Raw genomic sequence first — 22,120 nt, forward strand, 5'->3', positions numbered from 1 at the left:
CGAAAGATGAAGTTCGCGCGGGTTATGGCTTATTTTAAAACGATTATTCTGCTAAAATTAGGCTTCCAGACAAAGCTTAGATATTTGCCGCTGAAGCAATAACGAATCAAACAATTATAACAAGCAAATTCAGCGGAAAAATCTATAAAATGCCAAATGTCAACCAGTGCAACCGCAAAGTTAAACGCAAATTTAACCTAAAATTGCAAGTTTCCTTTTAAAGTATGCAATAAGCACAAAGTCTTAAAACTAAAACCTTAAAATGAGGACCTAATCCAATTTGATAGCAGCTAATGAGGCTGTATAATTAGTGATACAGAGTGTCTGAATTCAGAACAAAATGTATCCTCACTTATTAAACATATGTTGTGATGTTTATAAAATCTGTTAATTTTATCCTGTGTTTCCTGCGATTAACGATATAAAAAGCGTGATAAAAACTTAATTAGGCTTAAATACTACATGGCCTAAAACAATTTTTTTTTTGTAATAAACGTTGGTGTCTTGATACTATGACTACAACTACGACGACGAAGACGAAGTTATGATGATGATAATGGTGATGATGATGATGATGATGAGGAGGAGGAGGAGAACGATGATGATGTTGTTGATGATGATGATGATGATGATGATGATGATTATGATGATGATGATGATGATGATGATGATGATGATGATGATGATGATGATGATGATGATGATGATGATGATGATGATGATGATGATGATGATGATGATGATGCTTGTGGTGGTGGTGGTGCTGCTGCTGCTGATGATGATGATGATCAGCAGCAGCAGAAATAGAAATACTAGTTGAAGTAGTAGAAGTAGTAGTAGTAGTAGTAGCAGTAGTAGTAGTAGATGTTATGGTAGTGTAGTTTTTTAAAGTTGTTACTGCAGTTGCTGCTGTTGTTGTTGACGTTGTCGTTGTTGTTGTTTACTTACCTAAACAACATACTTAAGACTATTTACTACCGTAGAAGTGTTGGAAAAGATCAAGAAAGATTAATCTTTTGTCGCAAGTCCTTTTTAGTGCTCACACTTATGTTACAGACCATATTTTGCAAATCAGTATGTGCTTAGAAGCCTTAGGTACGGTATGGAAAGACAACCACTGCCTGTTGCAGCAGACGACAAATGCTATATATAGCGTCTGCTTGGAAAGGTAACCACCACATTTGCATGTTTATAGTTCACCACTGGTACACCGCAGAGGATTTATATGACTAATAGTGTTTAACAGCTTGTAAGACGAGATTGGCCAGTCTAATGTTTATCATTGAGATCTGTACATATTGGCTGCTTTCAGGGAAAACGGGGCTTAATGCATGTCAAATAAGATAAGCATGTGCATACTGATTAGCCTGTGCAATGCGCACAAGCTAATCAAGGACGACATTTTACAACAGCGAACACCTACAGTGCCTTCAGCGCTTTGATTTATGTTATGGGATTGCACGTGTGCATGAAGTCAATCACCATTTTCACAATTTTGAAAAGTTATTATCCAGAGCAGACGTCTTTTATGTTGTAGTGTTCATTTGCTAGATTTAAGAGAAGGTTTTGATTACTTCAATTGGGTTTTTAATTGCAAACGCAGTGTGCAAGGACATTTACCTCAAGAGACGGCTCAGCAGGGACCAGATTATCAAAACTTCTTAACTAAATATCAATTTCATATTTAAGTTAGCATTGTCATGAAATCCTTGGAACTTAACATAAAATTTTAGGCCAAAAACTACCCTCTCTACTACTCTCCTAGTAACCGGGTACCTGTTAGGGAAATAAGTCAGTGAACAGGGCGACAGGAAAACTTCTGATGTTGACTCGGTAATCAATAGTGGACGGGGTCAATGTGACAGTCAGTTGGAGATTTATCATCGATATCAAATGTAAAACATAGCGTTAACGTTTTACTATTAACTTGATACTAAAGGGACCAATCTTATTAACCCATGTATGCCTAGCGTCTAGAAAAAAGGCATTGTAAAACAGCGTAGACCCAGATGAGACGCCGCATGATGCGGCGTCTCATCAGGGTCTGTGCTGTTTGCTTAAAGGAATTTCTGTAAGTAATATTCTAAATGTAGAAATAAATATACTAGACATCCCTACTTTTGGAAATAAATTGATCCAATTTAGAAGGATGGGAGAGTCCACTAGGCATAAATGGGTTAAGTCGGAGGTAATATAACCGCTGTTGAAAACAGTGTAATGCAGATATCACATTGAACGATTTCGACTTATAATATGCATATATATGTATGTTAATATAAATTTAAATGAAAATGTACTGGAATTACTATGTTTCAATGAAGACCAAAACAGTTATTTGTTTATACAAACACTAAATAGGGTAGGTGGGTCCGCTAAACTCTTGTACGTTAATGTTTAACGATTCACCTCTTAAATATGAGTATATTAAGACGTGAAGAAATTTTAGTAATATTCTTAATTATTTTTTGCTGATTTTAAGCTTGTTGTTTATTTAATTTTATCAAATGTAGCAAACCTTATCGAAACAAAATGTTGATTCAATGAATTTAATCGAATTTGTAAAAACAAAATTCGAACATTCAACACGGAATACATACACATATTTAGGGTCGTCTCAAAAGGTTTGAATAAGAATTGGTGAAATAAAAACGGAACGTCTGTACGCAGATTACGTTCAAGCAAACGTAAGTTTACGTTTTAAAATAAAACTATAAACAAACCATGTAAATTTTTATCAGTTCAGTTCATATTTTGCGACAATCCGTTTAACCGTTCAATACGACTCTCTTATTGAAGTGCCGTCATATTTACATGATTTTATAATCGTCATAAAACGAAAATATATAGTGGAACTAGACGAGGGTACAGCTTTGTTCTTGTAAAGTCAACAACCCACTTGGGAGAATGCAAGCAAAGAGTTTGTTTAACGATTAAATAAATAGCTTTGGATAGGTTTACATCACAAATACGATGAAATTAGCCCTTCATGTAGGAAATTAGCGGGTAGGCTACGATTATTATTGAGGGAACAAGGATGTGACATAGCTAAACAAATCTAACGCTTCGGTCTTTCTATTGGATACAATACATTAACTGTCTCTCGCCATTAGACAAAAACGACTGACGGGAAATATCGATCAAAGATGAATTGTTAAAGTAAGATGAAAAAAAACATAAAAAACGTTCACCGTATTGTTTTGTTTGGTTATGGCTGTGGTAAAGAAAACAATATACATGTCACATGCATACCCTACTTAAATATTTAATGGTTAGTATTTGAAATGAATTAAATATATATATAAATACATTTTTTTTCGACAAGGGACACCTCATTTTATACATCCAAATAGGCTCGACAAGACTCGACCTATACGTTGACCCATGACGTAATACTGTTGTATCAGCTAAAGATTTCTATGAATGACGCAATTATTTCTGGCTAAATTACCGGTATCTACATCGAATTTTTCATGTCTATTTGTAATTGAGGGCTGTAAATAAACAGGAGCCCACTAGACCGTAATTTGGGTTGGATCATCGAATTCACTTTGACAATTTCTAGGCTCTTTATACAGGAATTGCAACTGTGAGATAAATGTTATAACACAAATATTTGTATCCCTTACTCTTTCCCCAGTAGGGATATGGAGGGCTTCCTTAACCTTTGCGAATGATCCCTCGCCGAGCGTATTGCCAAGAAGGTAGTTCCCGACCTTCTTCGAGTGCGGGAAGTTGCGCAGTACATCTTTTGGTACATCGATGACTTTCGCGGGCAGGAGTGGCGTATCATTCGGAACCATCGAAAGTACGGTCATTTTGCCAGCGCATGAATACAGACCGGTTCACTTCTGAAAAAATAGGTCCAAAACGTTTGTTTTTTATCTATGATTATATAAATCCTCTTGTCATTTTTATATTTTCGTAACTCTATATTTGTTTCAATATCCAACTATGTGTTCGAATGCTCAAATTATACTATTATCTTCTCAAAGAAGTTCTTTTAACAAACCTACAAACCTGTTCAGTTGGAATTTCATTAATTTATGAACCAGTAAAAGATATAACGTGTGTATTAGCATGAAATTCAAACGAATTGAGCACATATGACAGTGTCGCGGAATTTAGTTGACATTGACGGCTATAATCGCACCTTTATTGAGAACGTTAACCCCTTAGTCTATTCCAAAATCTACATAAACATATTTGTAAACCCTTATCGCCGAACTGTTATACAAACAAATGGTAAATAGAAAAGCTATTAAACGCCTTTAAGATCAAAAAGTTTTCACGTTGACCATTCATTGGTGACGGTCATAATACTTTTAAGTATATGAATTTTCAAAGTTCATTGTTCTACCAAAATATACTTTTTAGTACAAATCATTGGTATACAACTTATAGAAAGCATATTAATTACTAGTACATGTATCTCTTATTTGTACTTTTATTCTAAGAAAATGGCTCACACTTAAGTACCATAATGCAGTTTGTAGAAATGTTCAGGTATAAGCATGCATCCCTTTAAGCACGTGTCTTGTGTGGATATTTTAAAATGAGCACGAGAACACGTGTATTATAAAGCAAATCCGTATCAACCTTTTAACGCAGTTTTGATGCAAAATGCATAAACAATCAAAACGACTGTGCTTTGCAATCGCAAACATAAAAAGATTTTTTTTAATTGTATCATTAATAAATATGGCCTTGATTGGAAATGCCACGTTTAACAGTTTTCAAACAAAAAAAAATCAATTAAAAAACAGTAATTAATTTAGTTTCATTTTTGTTGTTGTTTCCGGTACACCTTTTACAACTTCGCATTAAGAAGAAGACTACACCTTTTTACTGATTAGAGGTCTTTTAAGCTGAGCGTTGTTTTACATAAAATCCTTTGAAGGAAGAATCATCCTATTTGAATAGATACACACAATGTATTACTTTCTTATTTGTACTTTGTCATCCATTAAGGCTTTTTATTGGGAGTGGCGAAGATAAACATTTGCAAAACGCCTTTTGATCCATTAAGTGTACGCAGTATGCACGTGCATTAAGTGAGGAGATACGTTTTCAAATGCTAGCCCGACGTTTTGAAATAAGAAATCCATTACAAACCAGTTAAGCTTTCCTTGATACATTTGCAGATCCGTTTTGTCTAGGTATAAGGAGAGCTCCTATAAATGCAGTATTTGCTAACGCGTTTACATGAATCAGCTTTATTGTGTTCATTGTGAATTAATTATGAATGTTTGTGGTCTTCATTGTTTTTGTTGCCGTTGTTGCTGTGTTATTCTGTGAAACTATTAACATGCCGCTGCCGGTTAAAATCATTTCATAGCCGGTAGCCATGTACTTGTCTACCAGACAAATATATAGTAATAAAGTAAAACAAATATTGCAGTATTCTGTGAGTATAAACCTGATATAGATTTCACCTATTCTAGTTACTAAATGTCAGCATGCGCCCTATGTTATAACACAATCGTTACGACGCTATCTAAAGAAGCATCACTCTTCGATTGTTAAATACCACAATTTTATGTTAAACCTCACATCAAATCCATTTTACTTAAAATGAGCAAGTATATTTATGTCTCCAGTTTTTAATTTCTTCTTTAACATTCAGAATCTGATATTGAGTTCCATTATGCGCTACAAATAATGTATATGCAAAAAATATCCCCATTTTTAAATGACTTTTATCAGATATTGAATCTGACGCCTATCGATGAATTCCCCCCTTAAATGGTAATGAGTTGAAAGTCACATTAAATGCTTCATTAAGATTGAATTACGTGCCTGAAATAAAGCTCATTGTATTTCAATTTAATTCGATTTTCCGCGCCGCAGGGAGACGATGCAAATCTTGACTCAATGAATGCTCAACCGTCACGCATTCACAGCTCGATTATCCTGGATATTTACTTCTTAGTGCTTTAAGTTCCTTTCAGCAAATCTATTTCTCACCCAATAAACATTTATTTATGCAACAGCAAGAACAGGTTGTCATGGTAAATCTACCTTGTTCTGTAATGAGTTTTGACAGCTAATTCTTACCTTACATTATTTTCCAATATTAAAGCGACACATGCATTCTATATTTTTCAATAATGCTTCCCACTAATATTTGATATTATTTTTCCGGTTTACAGATATTTATCTATTAAACATATCGTTCTTCCATTGTGTATACATTTATATAATCTAGTAGGCGTTTACAACTCACTGGTTTGGTACAATATTCTAAATTAAGCGAGTATTGTTTGTTGAACATATATTTATATAACTTGTTCTCATACCCCCACGGTCCTTCTCATGTCTGTAAAACTTTTCCTCGACAAAATTATTCAAACGTCGCCTTAACAATCGAATCAATTAAATCAATAGCACGTGCAATTCACTTAATGCTATATCCTTCGATGTGGTGATATATTTGACATCATGTACACGTGATACTTTGCCATGGCACAGTAGGTGTTAAATGTGATGTCGAACAGAAACCAAATCAGGAAAAAACAGCGGCTGTTTCCGGCTATTTCTACTAATAGGTGTAATCGATATCGATTTCATCATCGCCCGTATATTATAAAATTTCGTCTCTGGTTTTCAAGGTAAATGGTAATGAATTATGCAGTGCGTCTATAATAAAAGAAACTATTAACAATTCATGTATCTACCCGCGCTAAACAAACGTGTATGGAAAAATAGAACTCGATTAAAACTGTCGAAGAAGATGTGTTGATGTTGAAAATCTGAGTTACACCGTCTAAACGTTTAAAATAACAACGTCCGTGCAATTCAATATATAAATACACGTTTGGATTTATTTCTAGCAAATATCAAATGAAACCGTTTGAGGCCAAATGAGCTTTGATCCGGTATCAGCATTCCCCATGTTAATGCAAATACACAATCATGTGCAAACTTCTGCTTTTAATTATTAATTACAATGGAACATGCTTCCTTATGATATCAACAAAGTTTGTCATCTTTTAAGTTAAAAAGAAAACCTAGTATTAGTCAAATCATTCACGTCAATTTTGGTTCTCTCAACAACGACCTTCATCGCAGAAACCGAGTTGCCTCGCCAAATTGTTTGCACGGTGCAGTTGAAACACCAAGTCAAATACCAGAGATACAATAGTCTTGCTTGATACATTTATATATGATAGTTCGACAATTGATTAATTCTGTCGGAGGCTGTACGACTATATGTCACACTAAAGCGTCGTCTTTTTTATCAAATTTAATTGGAATCAAATGTTCACGTTCCATATGGAAAATGGACATCTATAAAGTATGCATGTCCAGTACTTCATCGAAATTAACAAATAAAGGATTATCCATCAACATCAGTTTTTTTTTAATAGCATGATATTTGTAAACGAACATATCCCTGCGTGCACATTAATCATAAGGTTGCCATGTTGCTTTAGTCGTGGGTATTGAGGAAAATCCATTAAGAACGTGTTAATTCAGTACGACGACACGTACGATTAAAAACAAGAATTTATACAGTCATTATCAGTATGATGGGAGGATCACCACGCGGTATAGTTACTCACATGTTATTAAAAGAATTTTTTTCCTTGATGCCATAAGAGATATAAAACCGAGCAACTATATTTGACACAGGTTATAACTTGGTAGCCACTGGATAGACAAACATGGTTTTCACGTGTTGCGGAGTTCATGAAAACAAGCACAGTTCATCTAGGATGTCTGGGCTGAACATGTGTACGCCCCGCTTTCATATTCGTGTCAATTGCATTTTGAACATCGCTCGTCGTCTTTATTTTAATATAGCACAATACTATAATACATACCCAATAAAAATTATCCCGTACACATCAATAAATCCGCATCTTTGCACAATGAATACCGTCGCACGTATTAATATATTTTGTATAAAGCTCGCTTATCCAAATTCTGGTCAAACAAAAACCAAACGAAATACAAAATTTAAATGTATCCTATATCAAAATTGATTCAATCCAATCCAAAATACCAAATTTGTCATAACTTAGGTGCAATCAGTCGCAAGCGAAATGCAATACGTGAATGTCAGCCCGCGAAATAGACGCCCGTATCATGTACGCATTTGTCACAGATCTGTCAATCCATTGAACAGTGGATGTTTTCGCGGTTGTGCTTCTAACCGATCGCTCGTGATAAATTTCCAATTTAATTAAGTGAAAGTGCGACTTAAGTCTCTTTGAAAGTGTATCTTTTGAAATGATAAGTGTAACGTATAACGTTGCGCTATCGGTAAATTAAAAGCAAAAGATGTGTAAATAAAGTTTGTATTGAAACCAGTTTTTTATGTTGAAGTATCTGCAGGCAGTGTCACGTTTTCAAATAATTCTTCTTCTTCATAATAATAATAATAATAAAAATAATAATAATTATTATAATAATAATAATAAAAAAATAAATATTAATAAAAACAAAACAAAAAATTACTAAATAATAATAATAATAATAATAATAATAATAATAAAAATAATAAAAATAATCATCATCATCATCATCATAAAACCTATTTCAATTTATATATCCTTCCAACATGGACATCGTTTACCAGATAATTTATTTAATATTAATATATATCAAAATATACATTTCATTCAGGCAGATTAAATGTAAATGTAAAAACATTATTTTATGTAAAGTTTACTAGATCTAAATAAAATGCTATTTTAAGAAACAAATAACAAAAAAGTTTAAAAAAAGCAATTTCAAGGTCAAAAGAAATCAAAAGAGTCTGATATAACCCGATATAGGTGTATTTTACAAAGAACTTGATATGTTCCCATGTGTCCACATTTCGTTTTGACACAATTTATGTACAAAACTTTCGTAACTGCTATCGCTTTTAAGAGTGTGAGCATTTTTCAAACCAAACATATAAGGTCATATTTTCAGTCCTAAATACGAATGTAATGTTTCTGAAAAGTTTGGAAATGAATAGAAAGATTCATTTTTTAATGAATCTTTAGCTGTGTAATTTAATTAACACAATGGGAATAGCTTATTACTTTAATATTAATGTTTACTTAGATTCAAATTGGAAACCTTAAATACTTCTACCTGATCAGTTAAAATTATAAATATCAGTACATAATCGTACAAACATGAAACTAAAACGGAAATGTATGTGCATTTTTAATGTAAAATCTAAAACTGTATTAGCTTTTTCTTGAAGTTCTTCTTGTTCTGCATTACCTAATTTTCAAACTGTTTTTAGAGAATCTGCTCATAAAACGGATAGGAAAATCAATTTCATAAAGTAAAAAAACAAATGTAAAATATATAATAAATATGTCATAGATAGAGTTAATGTAATGAAATAGTATCGATGCATATATTGAATTTATATTGAATTTATCGTTAATATCGTGAAGGAGCCACAGTATGTTATTACATCTGTATTCTTTGCGAAATAATAACGACATCAATGGTAAAAAAACATCACTGACAAAAAAAAACGCACACAAACTTTGCTTACTTGCGGATGACACAACCATTATGTTGATGGAGCTTATAAATGTGATCAAACGCTACAGACATCGCATTCTTTATCATGTTTTGATTTTGGAATAAACATTAAATTTGATAATAGAACAGAACAGAACAGAACATAATTTTATTACACATAAACTTTACAGTTCCTAGTGTTAAACAAAAACAATCATACAAAATACATGAATATAGTAAGTGGAATTAGCAGAAATGTTATAAAATAGTTATGGATGAACTTTAACTTGAACAAAACTCGTTTTAAATCACATGTTAACAGTGTATATTGCTACATATGGGTGCTTTTACTACTTTTATAAGCATTAAGGTAAAATATTAATTGTAATTTGAAGGAGCATAGAATATAACAGTGCGCATCCAAACCACAACATTTAAGTAGCAACGGCACGATTACAAATTATAGTTGAACTTGTATAATATACATAAGCACACTTTCGAAGGAGCACACATTATACATTCGAATCACAAACACAAAATCAGGTATCGAAACAGTACCGGATAATACATATAATTAATATGAATGCAACATCTATCTCATCATATACTAAAAACAATACATGTTCAAATAAAGCATATCACATGATGTCATATTGTATTCAATATACATTTTAAACTATAAAACAAATACATTAAATAATTATACATTGTTATTGGCATAGCACATAACACTTTATACATTCGAATCACAATCACAAAATCAGGTATCGAAACAGTACCGGATAATACATATAATTAATATGAATGCAACATCTATATCATCATATACTAAAAACAATACATGTTCAAATAAAGCATATCACATGATGTCATATTGTATTCAATATACATTTTAAACTATGAAACAAATACATTGAATGAATATACATGAGTATTGGTATGACGATTGCGAATCTTGAGTGCTTCTGAAATGAACTTTCCTAACTTTAGCATTTCCTTTTTATTTTCTGTAATTAATAATTTTGTGAGTTTGAACATACTAGGTCTGACTCTATAATAGGTTTTAATGCAGTTTTCTCTGATTTGGGCAAATTTAGAACATTTCAACAAAAAGTGGTATTCATCTTCTATTTCATTACTGTCACATAATTGGCAGAGTCGCAAGTTTCGTTCTAATCTATCATATCTTCCAGTCTGTATTCTCAGGTTATGTGCACAGATGCGTTATTTCGTAATAGCTGTTCTTAAATTTCTTGAAACAATCGTCTCTAAATATGGTTCTAACGAAAATGTTGTTTTTATTGCTTTGTATAAAATTACTACCCTATTATCGTTAATATCTCGATTCCACTCTGACTTGTAAGTATTCGTCGATAACTCTTTGTTTAAACAGAGACAAAAAATTAACCTCATTGATTTGTGAGTTATTAGACCAAACATAATTAAATCCGTATTTAGATAGTAAGTTCCTAACCTTCCCAAACCAGTTCAATGTATTATCATTTACGGCAATTAGACCATCTTCCAATATATATCGTAATATAATGTTTTCGCTTCTAGTTATTTTAAACCAATATTTTACAATACGTACATATCTGTTAATATACAACGGGTATCTACCAAGTTCACCGTAAACGGGTACACTTAAAGTTGATTTTCTGACACCAAGAACAGCTTTGCAGAATTTAAGGTGTAATTTTTCCAACTCGCTACACTTTGAGAAACCCCATATTTCACACGAGTATGTGATAATTGAAGACACAAAAGCATCAAATAACTGCAAAGCTACCTTTGGTTTACAACTATAAGTTTTCAAGTTGGATAACAATACGTTGAGTGCTTTTAAGCCCTTACCACGCAAAGTATTAGTACTGAGATTAAAGTTCCCTGCATAATTAAGTGTTTACAGTGTCTATGTTTTCGTTACCATATACCCACCGCTTATTACGTTTGATAGCTCCTTGTTTGCGGAAAACAATAATTTTGGTTTTTGGAATGTTAACTTGCAAACCCCAGGTATTACAATATTCATATAAACGGTCGATAGACTGTTGTAGGTCTTCCGGCGTTTCACCTATGACAACCATATCGTCTGCAAACAGAAGTAGAATTAAACATATGTCTTGTATATTTATTCCAGCATTATGTCTATTTCGTAAAAACATTTCAAGATCGTCCACGAAAAGAGAAAAAAGGATCGGCGATGTTACCTCCCCCTGTCTTAGTCCGATGGCTCTATATTAACATACTTTATGTATGTGTTACAATGTCTAACACATGCTTTGACCGACTGGTACATACTGCGTATTATGCGCAACATTTTGCCGTCCAAATTGGACTTGTATAACTTTAACCACAGTGCATTTAAATAATTAGAATCAAAGCAACGTTTCATATCTGTGAAACAACAATACAATCGCTTATTCATATTAACATATTTTTGAATAATTGAGTGGAGTATGAAAACTGCATCTATTGTTGACCTGCCTTTTCTAAACCCAAACTGCGCGTCAGATATAACATCGTTTATTTCACAACATGTTGTTATTCGCTGGTTGAGTACACATGTAAACAACTTTGCGAAGTTAGTTAATAGGGTGATGCCTCTATAATTACTAGGGTCAGATTTATCACCCTTCTTATGTATAGGGATTATAATCCCTTCAGTCCAAGATAACGGGAATATGCCTGTATTTAAAATGATGTTAAAAATCGTTGTAATGTAGCCTGCCAAAATATCGCAGGATTCTATAAAATATTCGTTAAGCAATTTATTTACGCCAGGTGATTTACATTTCTTTAAGACAGCAATAGCTTTAATTACTTCACTATACGTTATTTGGTTATCAAGGTCCCCATATACGTTGTCAAAATTATCGAAGTCATGGTTTGAATTAAAATCTTCTGCCTTAGCATTATCATTTAAATTTTCATTTGCAAACATTTGCTGGAAATGATTCTTAAAATCATTAAGTGACGTGTTGCTAGTACAACCTGATGTATTATGTGATCTAAAGTACTTCCAAAAGTCCTTGGGTTTGTGCCGTTTAAGATCTTCGAATTGTTTACAGCGTTTGAGATTGTACGCCTTACGCTTATTTTTTGTGATTAATTTAAAAGTACTTATTAATTGACACATTTTTTTCTCTATCTGTATCACTATGTGAGTTGTTATATATATACAATGCATCTTTATACGATCGTTTCGCTTCTCTACATTCTTGATCAAACCATTTATCGCTATCCGATATAGTGTGTCGTTCAAATTGTGGATATTTTTTAACGTGCTTGATAAATAATGGGTCAGCAACATCTCATACAATATTGGTGAAATTTTTGACAATGGTGTCAATATTTGCGTCGCTTTGTTCGATATGGCTTTGGAGTAGATCGTTAAAATCCGGAGCCCTGTTTATTAAACCCTCTCGGAAATGCTGTTTTTCATCATCCCGCCATTTAACGTACTCACATATATATGGTTCTTCTACTGTAACTCGCACGTTGCATATTACATTGAAAGACAACGGGGCATGCTCACTGAAATTGTTAAAATCGTTTACAAAGAAGTTATCTACGGTATTAAAATGATGTTCACTTATTAACAGGTAATCGATGACACTTGCGCCATGAGTATTAAAACATGTATATTTACCAATGCTAAAATCATAGCCAAATCTACCGTTAGCGATTCTCAGTGCCGTGGCCTTACATAAATCAAGTAAACTATTTCTTTTAGAGTTACTTCCGTTGTCCATTGAAAATCTTGGTAACGTGCTATCAGCTAAAAAGAAGTCGGGGTCGATATCGTGTATATATGCATCGGAAAGAATAGCATCACTTTCACACGCTGTTCTAGCGTTAAAATCCCCAGCTAACATTACTGTGCCCAACAATTGGAAATGGTTAATATCGTTACCGAGACTTTCGAACAGGTCCGTATCTATCAAGTTGGCCATCGGAGAATCACTACCCCATATATATACCGCTGCAATAAATATATCTTCGTTATTTTTAAAAAACGATTTATCTAGTTTAAGCCATATTATTGTATCATGAATAGTTTTAACAACCGATATGCCACTGGTTATGCCATTGCGTATGATAATACAATAGTAGTATAGACTGGGAACAGGGGCGGTTCAAAGATTTCTGGTTAGTGGGGGTGAGATGTTGACAGATTTGCTGGGGGTTCTGGGGGCCGCTAGGGCCCCTGGTGGGTGCAGGGCAAAGCCCTGCTAGGGGGTCCAGGGCAAGCTCCACGATTTTAGTGATTTTGAATGCTTTGACAACCACTTCTCGAGCATGTCACGCCTTATGTTCTTTCATATAAGTACCTTTTAATAATGCCAAAAAAGTTTATACATAATACGGATGGATATAGCCTTTACTTTCGCGTCCGCCCCCCCCCCCTCCCCCTTGGATCCGCCTATGGGGAAGAAAAAAGTTCCGAAAGTAAAAAACTTAATGGACACTTCAATGGAACAAACACAGTATTCAGATGCTAAGCATTCATTATCACTTAGATCTACACACTGTTTAAGAAATTAACTATACAGACAAATTTAATATCTAAAATGGAGCTGAAAGACTTATAAAAGTTGGAAAAGAACGTAATATAACATCAAGACGCGGAATTGCATTTATTTTAATAAAAACATTATTACAAAATAAAACACAAACACACTATTTCTAAACTTTATAATGGGTATGACAAAAGTAGGTTTAATTTAAAACATTTTGTTAAGAGTATTTGAATGGTTGGTGAGGGTCTAAAATGATAAAAATCGAAGCTTTTTTTATATGAAATTAAACTAGGATGGCTAAAAAGAGTATATGCCGCATATGGAAATTTCTTACACATTGCAAATTTTAAAAAGCACTTAAAATGAGGAAATTCTTATTCTGAAACGCTAGCAACTATACTTACCAATCTCCTTTGGAAAGATGTCCTACAAACGTTGTCGTTTTCCAAGAAAAAGTACACATAATGCAACTGGCACTTCCACTATTCACTTTTCGATACCCAAGTAATATGTACAGGGCACATTTTCTGTTCTATATGACAGGGCTACGATATATAGCCGATCTGTTTTAGTGATTGTAAGTTTTTAGCATTGAATGAAACAAATAGAAAATTATTGAATTTCTTTCATATCAAGGCACAAAAATCAAAGCACACGCTAAACAATACAGTAAACAACGAAACTGACAGAAAAACTTAAATACGGGAAATACATTTAAACGAAATATTATGTATAGTAATTTGAAGCTAAGAATCTGGGTCTAAACCCAGTATTCAGTCCTTATATAGTGATTTCGAAGATTATACATCGTATAACCCTTTCATTCACCAAGAATGGTTGTTGCAAGGTCCTCTCCTATGTCTGCTACGCTTGCAAATGTGAAATTGTTTACTATATAATTGTATTAAAATGGCTAGCAAATGAATAAAGAAACTCGAATCATTTTTCAGTGGTACCTGGATATTTATAACTCGTGTTGGGTACCAGACAATTTATTGCATCGTCTTTTTATATGGTGTTTTGTCGCCGCTTACAGTATGGAGTCGTTTTCGTGTCAGTTTTGCAGAAGACAAACACAAATAAATCCAAATCGTAATGTTCTAAGTTTATTCGTGACATGCGCTTATTATTTTGCTTTGTTCAACTTCAATGAAAATATTTCTACGATTTTGGCAAAAATTTCACATGATGTTCAATGTATTCGATAGAATTGTATAGTTTCGTATGACCATATGGTTTCGGACATTCATACTTTCGGATGTACAAGCGAAAGTTATTTTTTCATTTAAGTAAAAAGGTCTACATATTATTTTAGGTTGAACCAGTTCAGCTGTCACAAAACTTACAATGGAAATAGATGTAGTCACATTTTTGGCTCAATTCAAACGTATATTTTTTATTAATATAGAATCATTAGCATGTATCAATTGATGCAGCCCATGCTGCTACAATAAATACACCTAACTTCCTATGATTTGCAAATGAACAGATTTTAATGCGTACATGTTTGACATGTCAATCTATAGTTTAATTTTTATTCTTAGATTGTATTGAAATCATCAATATTTGGCAAATTACATTTAGCCCCCTGTGGTAATATGTATATATTCCATGTTTCTCATTGGTCGTGCCCTTTAATTTGGTTGCTAAGGTTTGTTCTTAAAATATATTTAAAGAATTAATCAAAGCGCATTTGTTAAACCCACAAATAATTTCTGAAGAAAGCACTTCCAATTAAGTGCAATGTGATTTAAATAATCATGACATAAGTTTGGGGTAAAGATGAACTTCTTTCCAATGTAAACTGGAAATCATTAGGACGCTTTTCGTAATAATCATTAATAAACAGCAAAAAATTAAAACGGCTAAAACTTATAACTATATAAAGTGGACTACTAAAACTCATAGACTGATGCGAAGGTCTGGACCGATAAGAACCAGGTATACCATTCAGTTTCGCGTAACCATTATACATATTATATATATTGTAAAAATCCTGTGGTTCTGCTTACCATAACTTTCTGTCTGTTTGTGTGGACAGCTGTGTCAAACTCTCTGGCAAGTCACTACCATTACCAAAGGCAACACAACCAGAAAACAACAAAGTTTTAAGCGAAGTATGCATTATCTTTTGTGTTATTCATTGTATCATTATCCCCTAAGGTTTTAAAACCATGCAAGTGTATGTGCAACTGCATTTTGTTAAGAGTATTTGAATGGTTGGTGAGGGTCTAAAATGATAAAAATCGAAGCTTTTTTTATATGAAATTAAACTAGGATGGCTAAAAAGAGTATATGCCGCATATGGAAATTTCTTACACATTGCAAATTTTAAAAAGCACTTAAAATGAGGAAATTCTTATTCTGAAACGCTAGCAACTATACTTACCAATCTCCTTTGGAAAGATGTCCTACAAACGTTGTCGTTTTCCAAGAAAAAGTACACATAATGCAACTGGCACTTCCACTATTCACTTTTCGATACCCAAGTAATATGTACAGGGCACATTTTCTGTTCTATATGACAGGGCTACGATATATAGCCGATCTGTTTTAGTGATTGTAAGTTTTTAGCATTGAATGAAACAAATAGAAAATTATTGAATTTCTTTCATATCAAGGCACAAAAATCAAAGCACACGCTAAACAATACAGTAAACAACGAAACTGACAGAAAAACTTAAATACGGGAAATACATTTAAACGAAATATTATGTATAGTAATTTGAAGCTAAGAATCTGGGTCTAAACCCAGTATTCAGTCCTTATATAGTGATTTCGAAGATTATACATCGTATAACCCTTTCATTCACCAAGAATGGTTGTTGCAAGGTCCTCTCCTATGTCTGCTACGCTTGCAAATGTGAAATTGTTTACTATATAATTGTATTAAAATGGCTAGCAAATGAATAAAGAAACTCGAATCATTTTTCAGTGGTACCTGGATATTTATAACTCGTGTTGGGTACCAGACAATTTATTGCATCGTCTTTTTATATGGTGTTTTGTCGCCGCTTACAGTATGGAGTCGTTTTCGTGTCAGTTTTGCAGAAGACAAACACAAATAAATCCAAATCGTAATGTTCTAAGTTTATTCGTGACATGCGCTTATTATTTTGCTTTGTTCAACTTCAATGAAAATATTTCTACGATTTTGGCAAAAATTTCACATGATGTTCAATGTATTCGATAGAATTGTATAGTTTCGTATGACCATATGGTTTCGGACATTCATACTTTCGGATGTACAAGCGAAAGTTATTTTTTCATTTAAGTAAAAAGGTCTACATATTATTTTAGGTTGAACCAGTTCAGCTGTCACAAAACTTACAATGGAAATAGATGTAGTCACATTTTTGGCTCAATTCAAACGTATATTTTTTATTAATATAGAATCTGCATGTATCAATTGATGCAGCCCATGCTGCTACAATAAATACACCTAACTTCCTATGATTTGCAAATGAACAGATTTTAATGCGTACATGTTTGACATGTCAATCTATAGTTTAATTTTTATTCTTAGATTGTATTGAAATCATCAATATTTGGCAAATTACATTTAGCCCCCTGTGGTAATATGTATATATTCCATGTTTCTCATTGGTCGTGCCCTTTAATTTGGTTGCTAAGGTTTGTTCTTAAAATATATTTAAAGAATTAATCAAAGCGCATTTGTTAAACCCACAAATAATTTCTGAAGAAAGCACTTCCAATTAAGTGCAATGTGATTTAAATAATCATGACATAAGTTTGGGGTAAAGATGAACTTCTTTCCAATGTAAACTGGAAATCATTAGGACGCTTTTCGTAATAATCATTAATAAACAGCAAAAAATTAAAACGGCTAAAACTTATAACTATATAAAGTGGACTACTAAAACTCATAGACTGATGCGAAGGTCTGGACCGATAAGAACCAGGTATACCATTCAGTTTCGCGTAACCATTATACATATTATATATATTGTAAAAATCCTGTGGTTCTGCTTACCATAACTTTCTGTCTGTTTGTGTGGACAGCTGTGTCAAACTCTCTGGCAAGTCACTACCATTACCAGAGGCAACACAACCAGAAAACAACAAAGTTTTAAGCGAAGTATGCATTATCTTTTGTGTTATTCATTGTATCATTATCCCCTAAGGTTTTAAAACCATGCAAGTGTATGTGCAACTGCAATTTAAGTCCACATTTGTTTTAACTGACTTAAATGTACTGTTTTAAAGAACCCAGAATCCATCATCCTTTTTTGGAAGAAAATAAATATGTGCATGTAAAAGTATGTATTTACCTGTTAATAATTAAATACTGGTCTTTAATGCTGTATTGGACAGCTATTTGTATGTGTCTGTTTTTCAGCTGGAAGGCCTTGCAGTGGAGTTATGGAACTACTCTGTTGCAATAAACACCAAGGGTGCTGTCACAAATTCTTCAAATTCAAAAATTATACAATATTCCTTATTCTTAATATCATAGCATAGTGTATATGTAAATACGTATAATAGTTATTTAATAGCTGCTGCTTTTATTAAAGCATCACACAATTTTAATATCTTCAAAGTCGTTTTGAATTTAGGAAATGTTGGTTTAAAAATCTGTTTATCTGTTCACTCTAACAAATCCTTAAATCCAAGAAACATGGTTTAACGCAGGAAGCAACGTTTACCTTTGATTCATCAATTATATTGCTATAATTAGAGAAAGAATAAATCTCGCAAAATGCGGTAATTTTACTCCAATTACTTCGATTAAATTGTTCAAATCTTTATTAACCGATAGCCAGACAGGTCTGGCAGGGGCAACATGTTAACACCATACTTAAGTTACTATATTTGCAAACAGAATAACGGGATGAGTTAAAAACAATGTTATTCAGATAAATTTAATCATAACAATAATTAATGTGTATTTTTCAAGTTCGCCACGTGGCCTTTTTGGTCCTTGAATATTGTGGACAGAAGGATATCAGTGACCACAATGGCAATAGCCTCATTATGGTAAGATAGCTTTTAAAAATAAGTTTCAGAAGTTTTGAGTACAAAGTTCAAATAATAACGCTGTTATCTTTTTCAAGAGTCTGTAGCGGTAACACAGAGTTAGGACCTAGGATTGTGATAGCACTTGCAAACAGTTATTCTTTCAATACTAATTGTACAGTGGACAGACCTTTTTTTTTAAACATGCCCCTACCCTAGTACACAATCACCTTACCCTTTTTAAATGTTTAAAAAACACCAAAGAATTTCATGCCAAATTTATGCTTTTGTTTGTCAATGCAAATATACTGTAATTCTTTGACAGTAATGTTTCAATAATGTGTTACAGACAAATTACTATAATTTTCTGCCAGTAATATATGTAAAATAATGTCCTCCCCCTCCCCATCTCCCGAAAATGAAAGGCCCTAAGGAGAGTTTATTAAAGAACGTAATAAAGGTAGTTTTGGACTATTAGCATTTAAGATTCATTGGATGGTACTGGGTTTTTGCTTTATTTCCAACCCTGGTTATATGCATAAAAAATAAAATTATTTACAAAGTTAAAAAAATTGCTTTTTCTTAGAAAATTATTGGCTCTTAATTTGCTGATTGTAAAAGAATAAATAAAGATACTTGTGAAATATTTTATAATTATGTTCTGTTATTGCATTTTATGAACAAATTATTTACATATTTATAGCTTTTTTATGTGTATGATTGTCAGTTTTCAATTATTAAATTTTACCTCTTTAAAATATTGTTATTTTATTAAATAATTATGTTCTAGAAATACTTCATTCTATTTAGGCCCAGCAAATAGGATCGTTTTGGGTAACCATAGAAATGCCCCAACATTACAAAATGCTATTGAGTTTGTCATTTCTTTTTTTCCATTACGTTTTTTTCGTTCTTGCTTGTTCTAAGAAGGCTCTTAATAACAGTCACACTATATGAATAAATGTATCTAGTATCAATGATATACATGTGTATAGTGAAATTGTTAAGACTAAATGTATTCAATGCAAAAAAAATGTATCAAGAAACACCCGTTGCCATATGTTGTATTTGAACTTTTGTTTGCGCTTCAATTCCGCTGTAAATGGGTTTTGAGTTAGAAAGTGGTGTGTCTTTATAAAATCCTCTTAAAAACAATATTAATGTATGTTACTTATACGTTTCCAAGTTTGTCGAGTTGAAAATTGGCTTCGTTCTACATTTTCTTCCAAGCAGTACCTGCCTAAATAAGTTGGTCAAGTTACATGACACAAACATTATTTGTTATGCCTAAACAGCTGATGTTCCGTAATATAAAACACTAAGTGAGCTCTTATACATTACACATATCATATTCAAACTTATTCGCAGGGAAAATTACTTTTTTAATGATAATTTATGGTTTTGATATTATAAGTTATATCAAAATTTATGTTGATATATGAAGAATCTTTTTACAAGATTGTATCCTTAAATTTTGTATTAAAACAGAGTCTCAGGATTAATTAAGCCGTGAATTGTTTATATTTCCTAAATAACAGCATTCATAAAAACTTAACCGGTATAAAAAAAATTAACAGAGTATATATTGGCTTGTGTTCCTTAGTTACTTTAAGAATTATTTTTCTGCGCTGTTCTTATCATTATGTTTGAGTTGAGGGTGGTTTTGTTTATATCAATTTTGCAATGAAAACAAGGTGCTGTTAAAGAGTGTCATACACTTACATTATCTTCTTACAATATTTAAGATGGGGCTTAACAGTGGTAGGGCCTGGTTAGGTACTGATTCTTTTATAATTTACTCATGGTTTAAAGGACATGTTCACAGATTGATTACTTTTTGTCACAAATTAAAAAATAATAGAAGACTGAAAATCAGGGAGTAAAACAACACTAAGGACGAAGACTTGAATTGAAAAATACAGGTTCCCTTATGAATGATCATCACTTAAACTACTGTAATGCAGTATATAAAGTGTTAACAATTCAAAAATAGTAAATAATTATGAATGTTTATTCTTATTTTGTTAAATTGTGTTACCTGGATCACTTATTATAAATGCTTTTAACTTATAATATAACTTTAAGAATGGACCAGTGGTTAAAACAATAATCCAAAAGACACTGGTACAAACCCCTCTGATGATCATTTGTGTGTCCCCCTTTGAGGCATATAGCAGTCATACTCACACTGTCTGTGAGTCTGTTTGAAACTTCCTGTTACAGCCACAAATGTTCCTTATATTGATGGATGTAAAAATAACTTGATACAATTGTCAACGAGCATAAGACAATGTGTCTGATGTAACACTGTCTCCTTACCTCAAAGGTTAAGGTCACACTTTAAGGTCAAAGGTCAATCTTAAGTTCCGCTCTTAAGACGATTTGGGATGATTACATTCATATATAAATAGCAGTTGTGTTCGATTTCCAAGTTTGATTTTTAGAAACATGTCGCCGCACGCTATTCTTCAAAAACTGCTGATATTTGGTAAACACGTATTATCTTCAGTGTTAAGCCAATCGCACAGTGTATCGCATTTAGCTATTATGCCAAATAAATAATAGTCAGTCAAGGAAAATTGTGTTGGTGTCATAGTTATCGCGTGCGCACGTCATAGATATCGCATTTGCACGTCATAGCTATCGCGTGCACACGTCATAGCTATCCCGTTCGCACTGTATAGCTAGCGCGCGCGAACGTCATAGCAATCGCGAGCGTACGTCATAGCTATTGCATGAACACGAAATAGATATAGCGTGAGAACGTCATAGCTTTCAACTGCGTATTTAATTGATATCGCGTGAACAAGTCATAAAGCACGCTTAATAAAATGTTTCATATGTCAAATTTATGCAACATTTGTTACCGGGTATCCCATTTTGTTGTGATTTTTGTAAACCGTTTACCGCATTTTCTAAACCGTAGCTATATTCACACAAACAGAAACAGGTGTTTCGAAAAATCATATATATCCTATCAATTGTATCGACTTGATGGTAGTGTAATAAAATTGTTAATACAATATTAATAGCCAAAGTCATATGAGCCGCATGATGCGAAAATGAGTCTTATGTCATCTACGACCAGCGTAGAATAGCTTGAGCCCATCTGGCGCATCCGCACGGTATGGTCAGGAGCTACCACG

The 22,120-nt window shown here is 32.9% G+C and overlaps 2 protein-coding genes across 5 annotated transcripts in view; one reads left to right on the top strand and one right to left on the bottom strand.

Annotated features, from left to right (window-relative positions):
- LOC127853191 (testis-expressed protein 11-like) overlaps positions 1-22,120 on the top strand; it is a 199,511-nt gene that overhangs the window by 70,932 nt on the left and 106,459 nt on the right. Inside the window, exon 1 of one of the 3 annotated variants that reach the window (XM_052387463.1) lies at positions 15,306-15,384. The exons of 1 other annotated variant lie outside the window; for it this stretch is intronic. In XM_052387463.1, the coding sequence (XP_052243423.1) occupies positions 15,345-15,384 (40 nt within the window). In that variant the 5' untranslated portion in view covers positions 15,306-15,344. Of the gene's footprint in view, positions 1-15,305; positions 15,385-17,290; positions 17,370-22,120 lie in introns of those variants that run through there. One more of the 3 variants, XM_052387462.1, reaches the window with a different exon arrangement.
- Positions 1-22,120, bottom strand: part of LOC127853192 (hormonally up-regulated neu tumor-associated kinase homolog A-like) — a 66,334-nt gene that overhangs the window by 12,848 nt on the left and 31,366 nt on the right. The gene's annotated exons all lie outside the window — the stretch shown is intronic.

This window comes from Dreissena polymorpha, chromosome 12 (genome assembly GCF_020536995.1).
Source record: "Dreissena polymorpha isolate Duluth1 chromosome 12, UMN_Dpol_1.0, whole genome shotgun sequence".
Lineage (NCBI taxonomy): Eukaryota > Metazoa > Mollusca > Bivalvia > Myida > Dreissenidae > Dreissena > Dreissena polymorpha.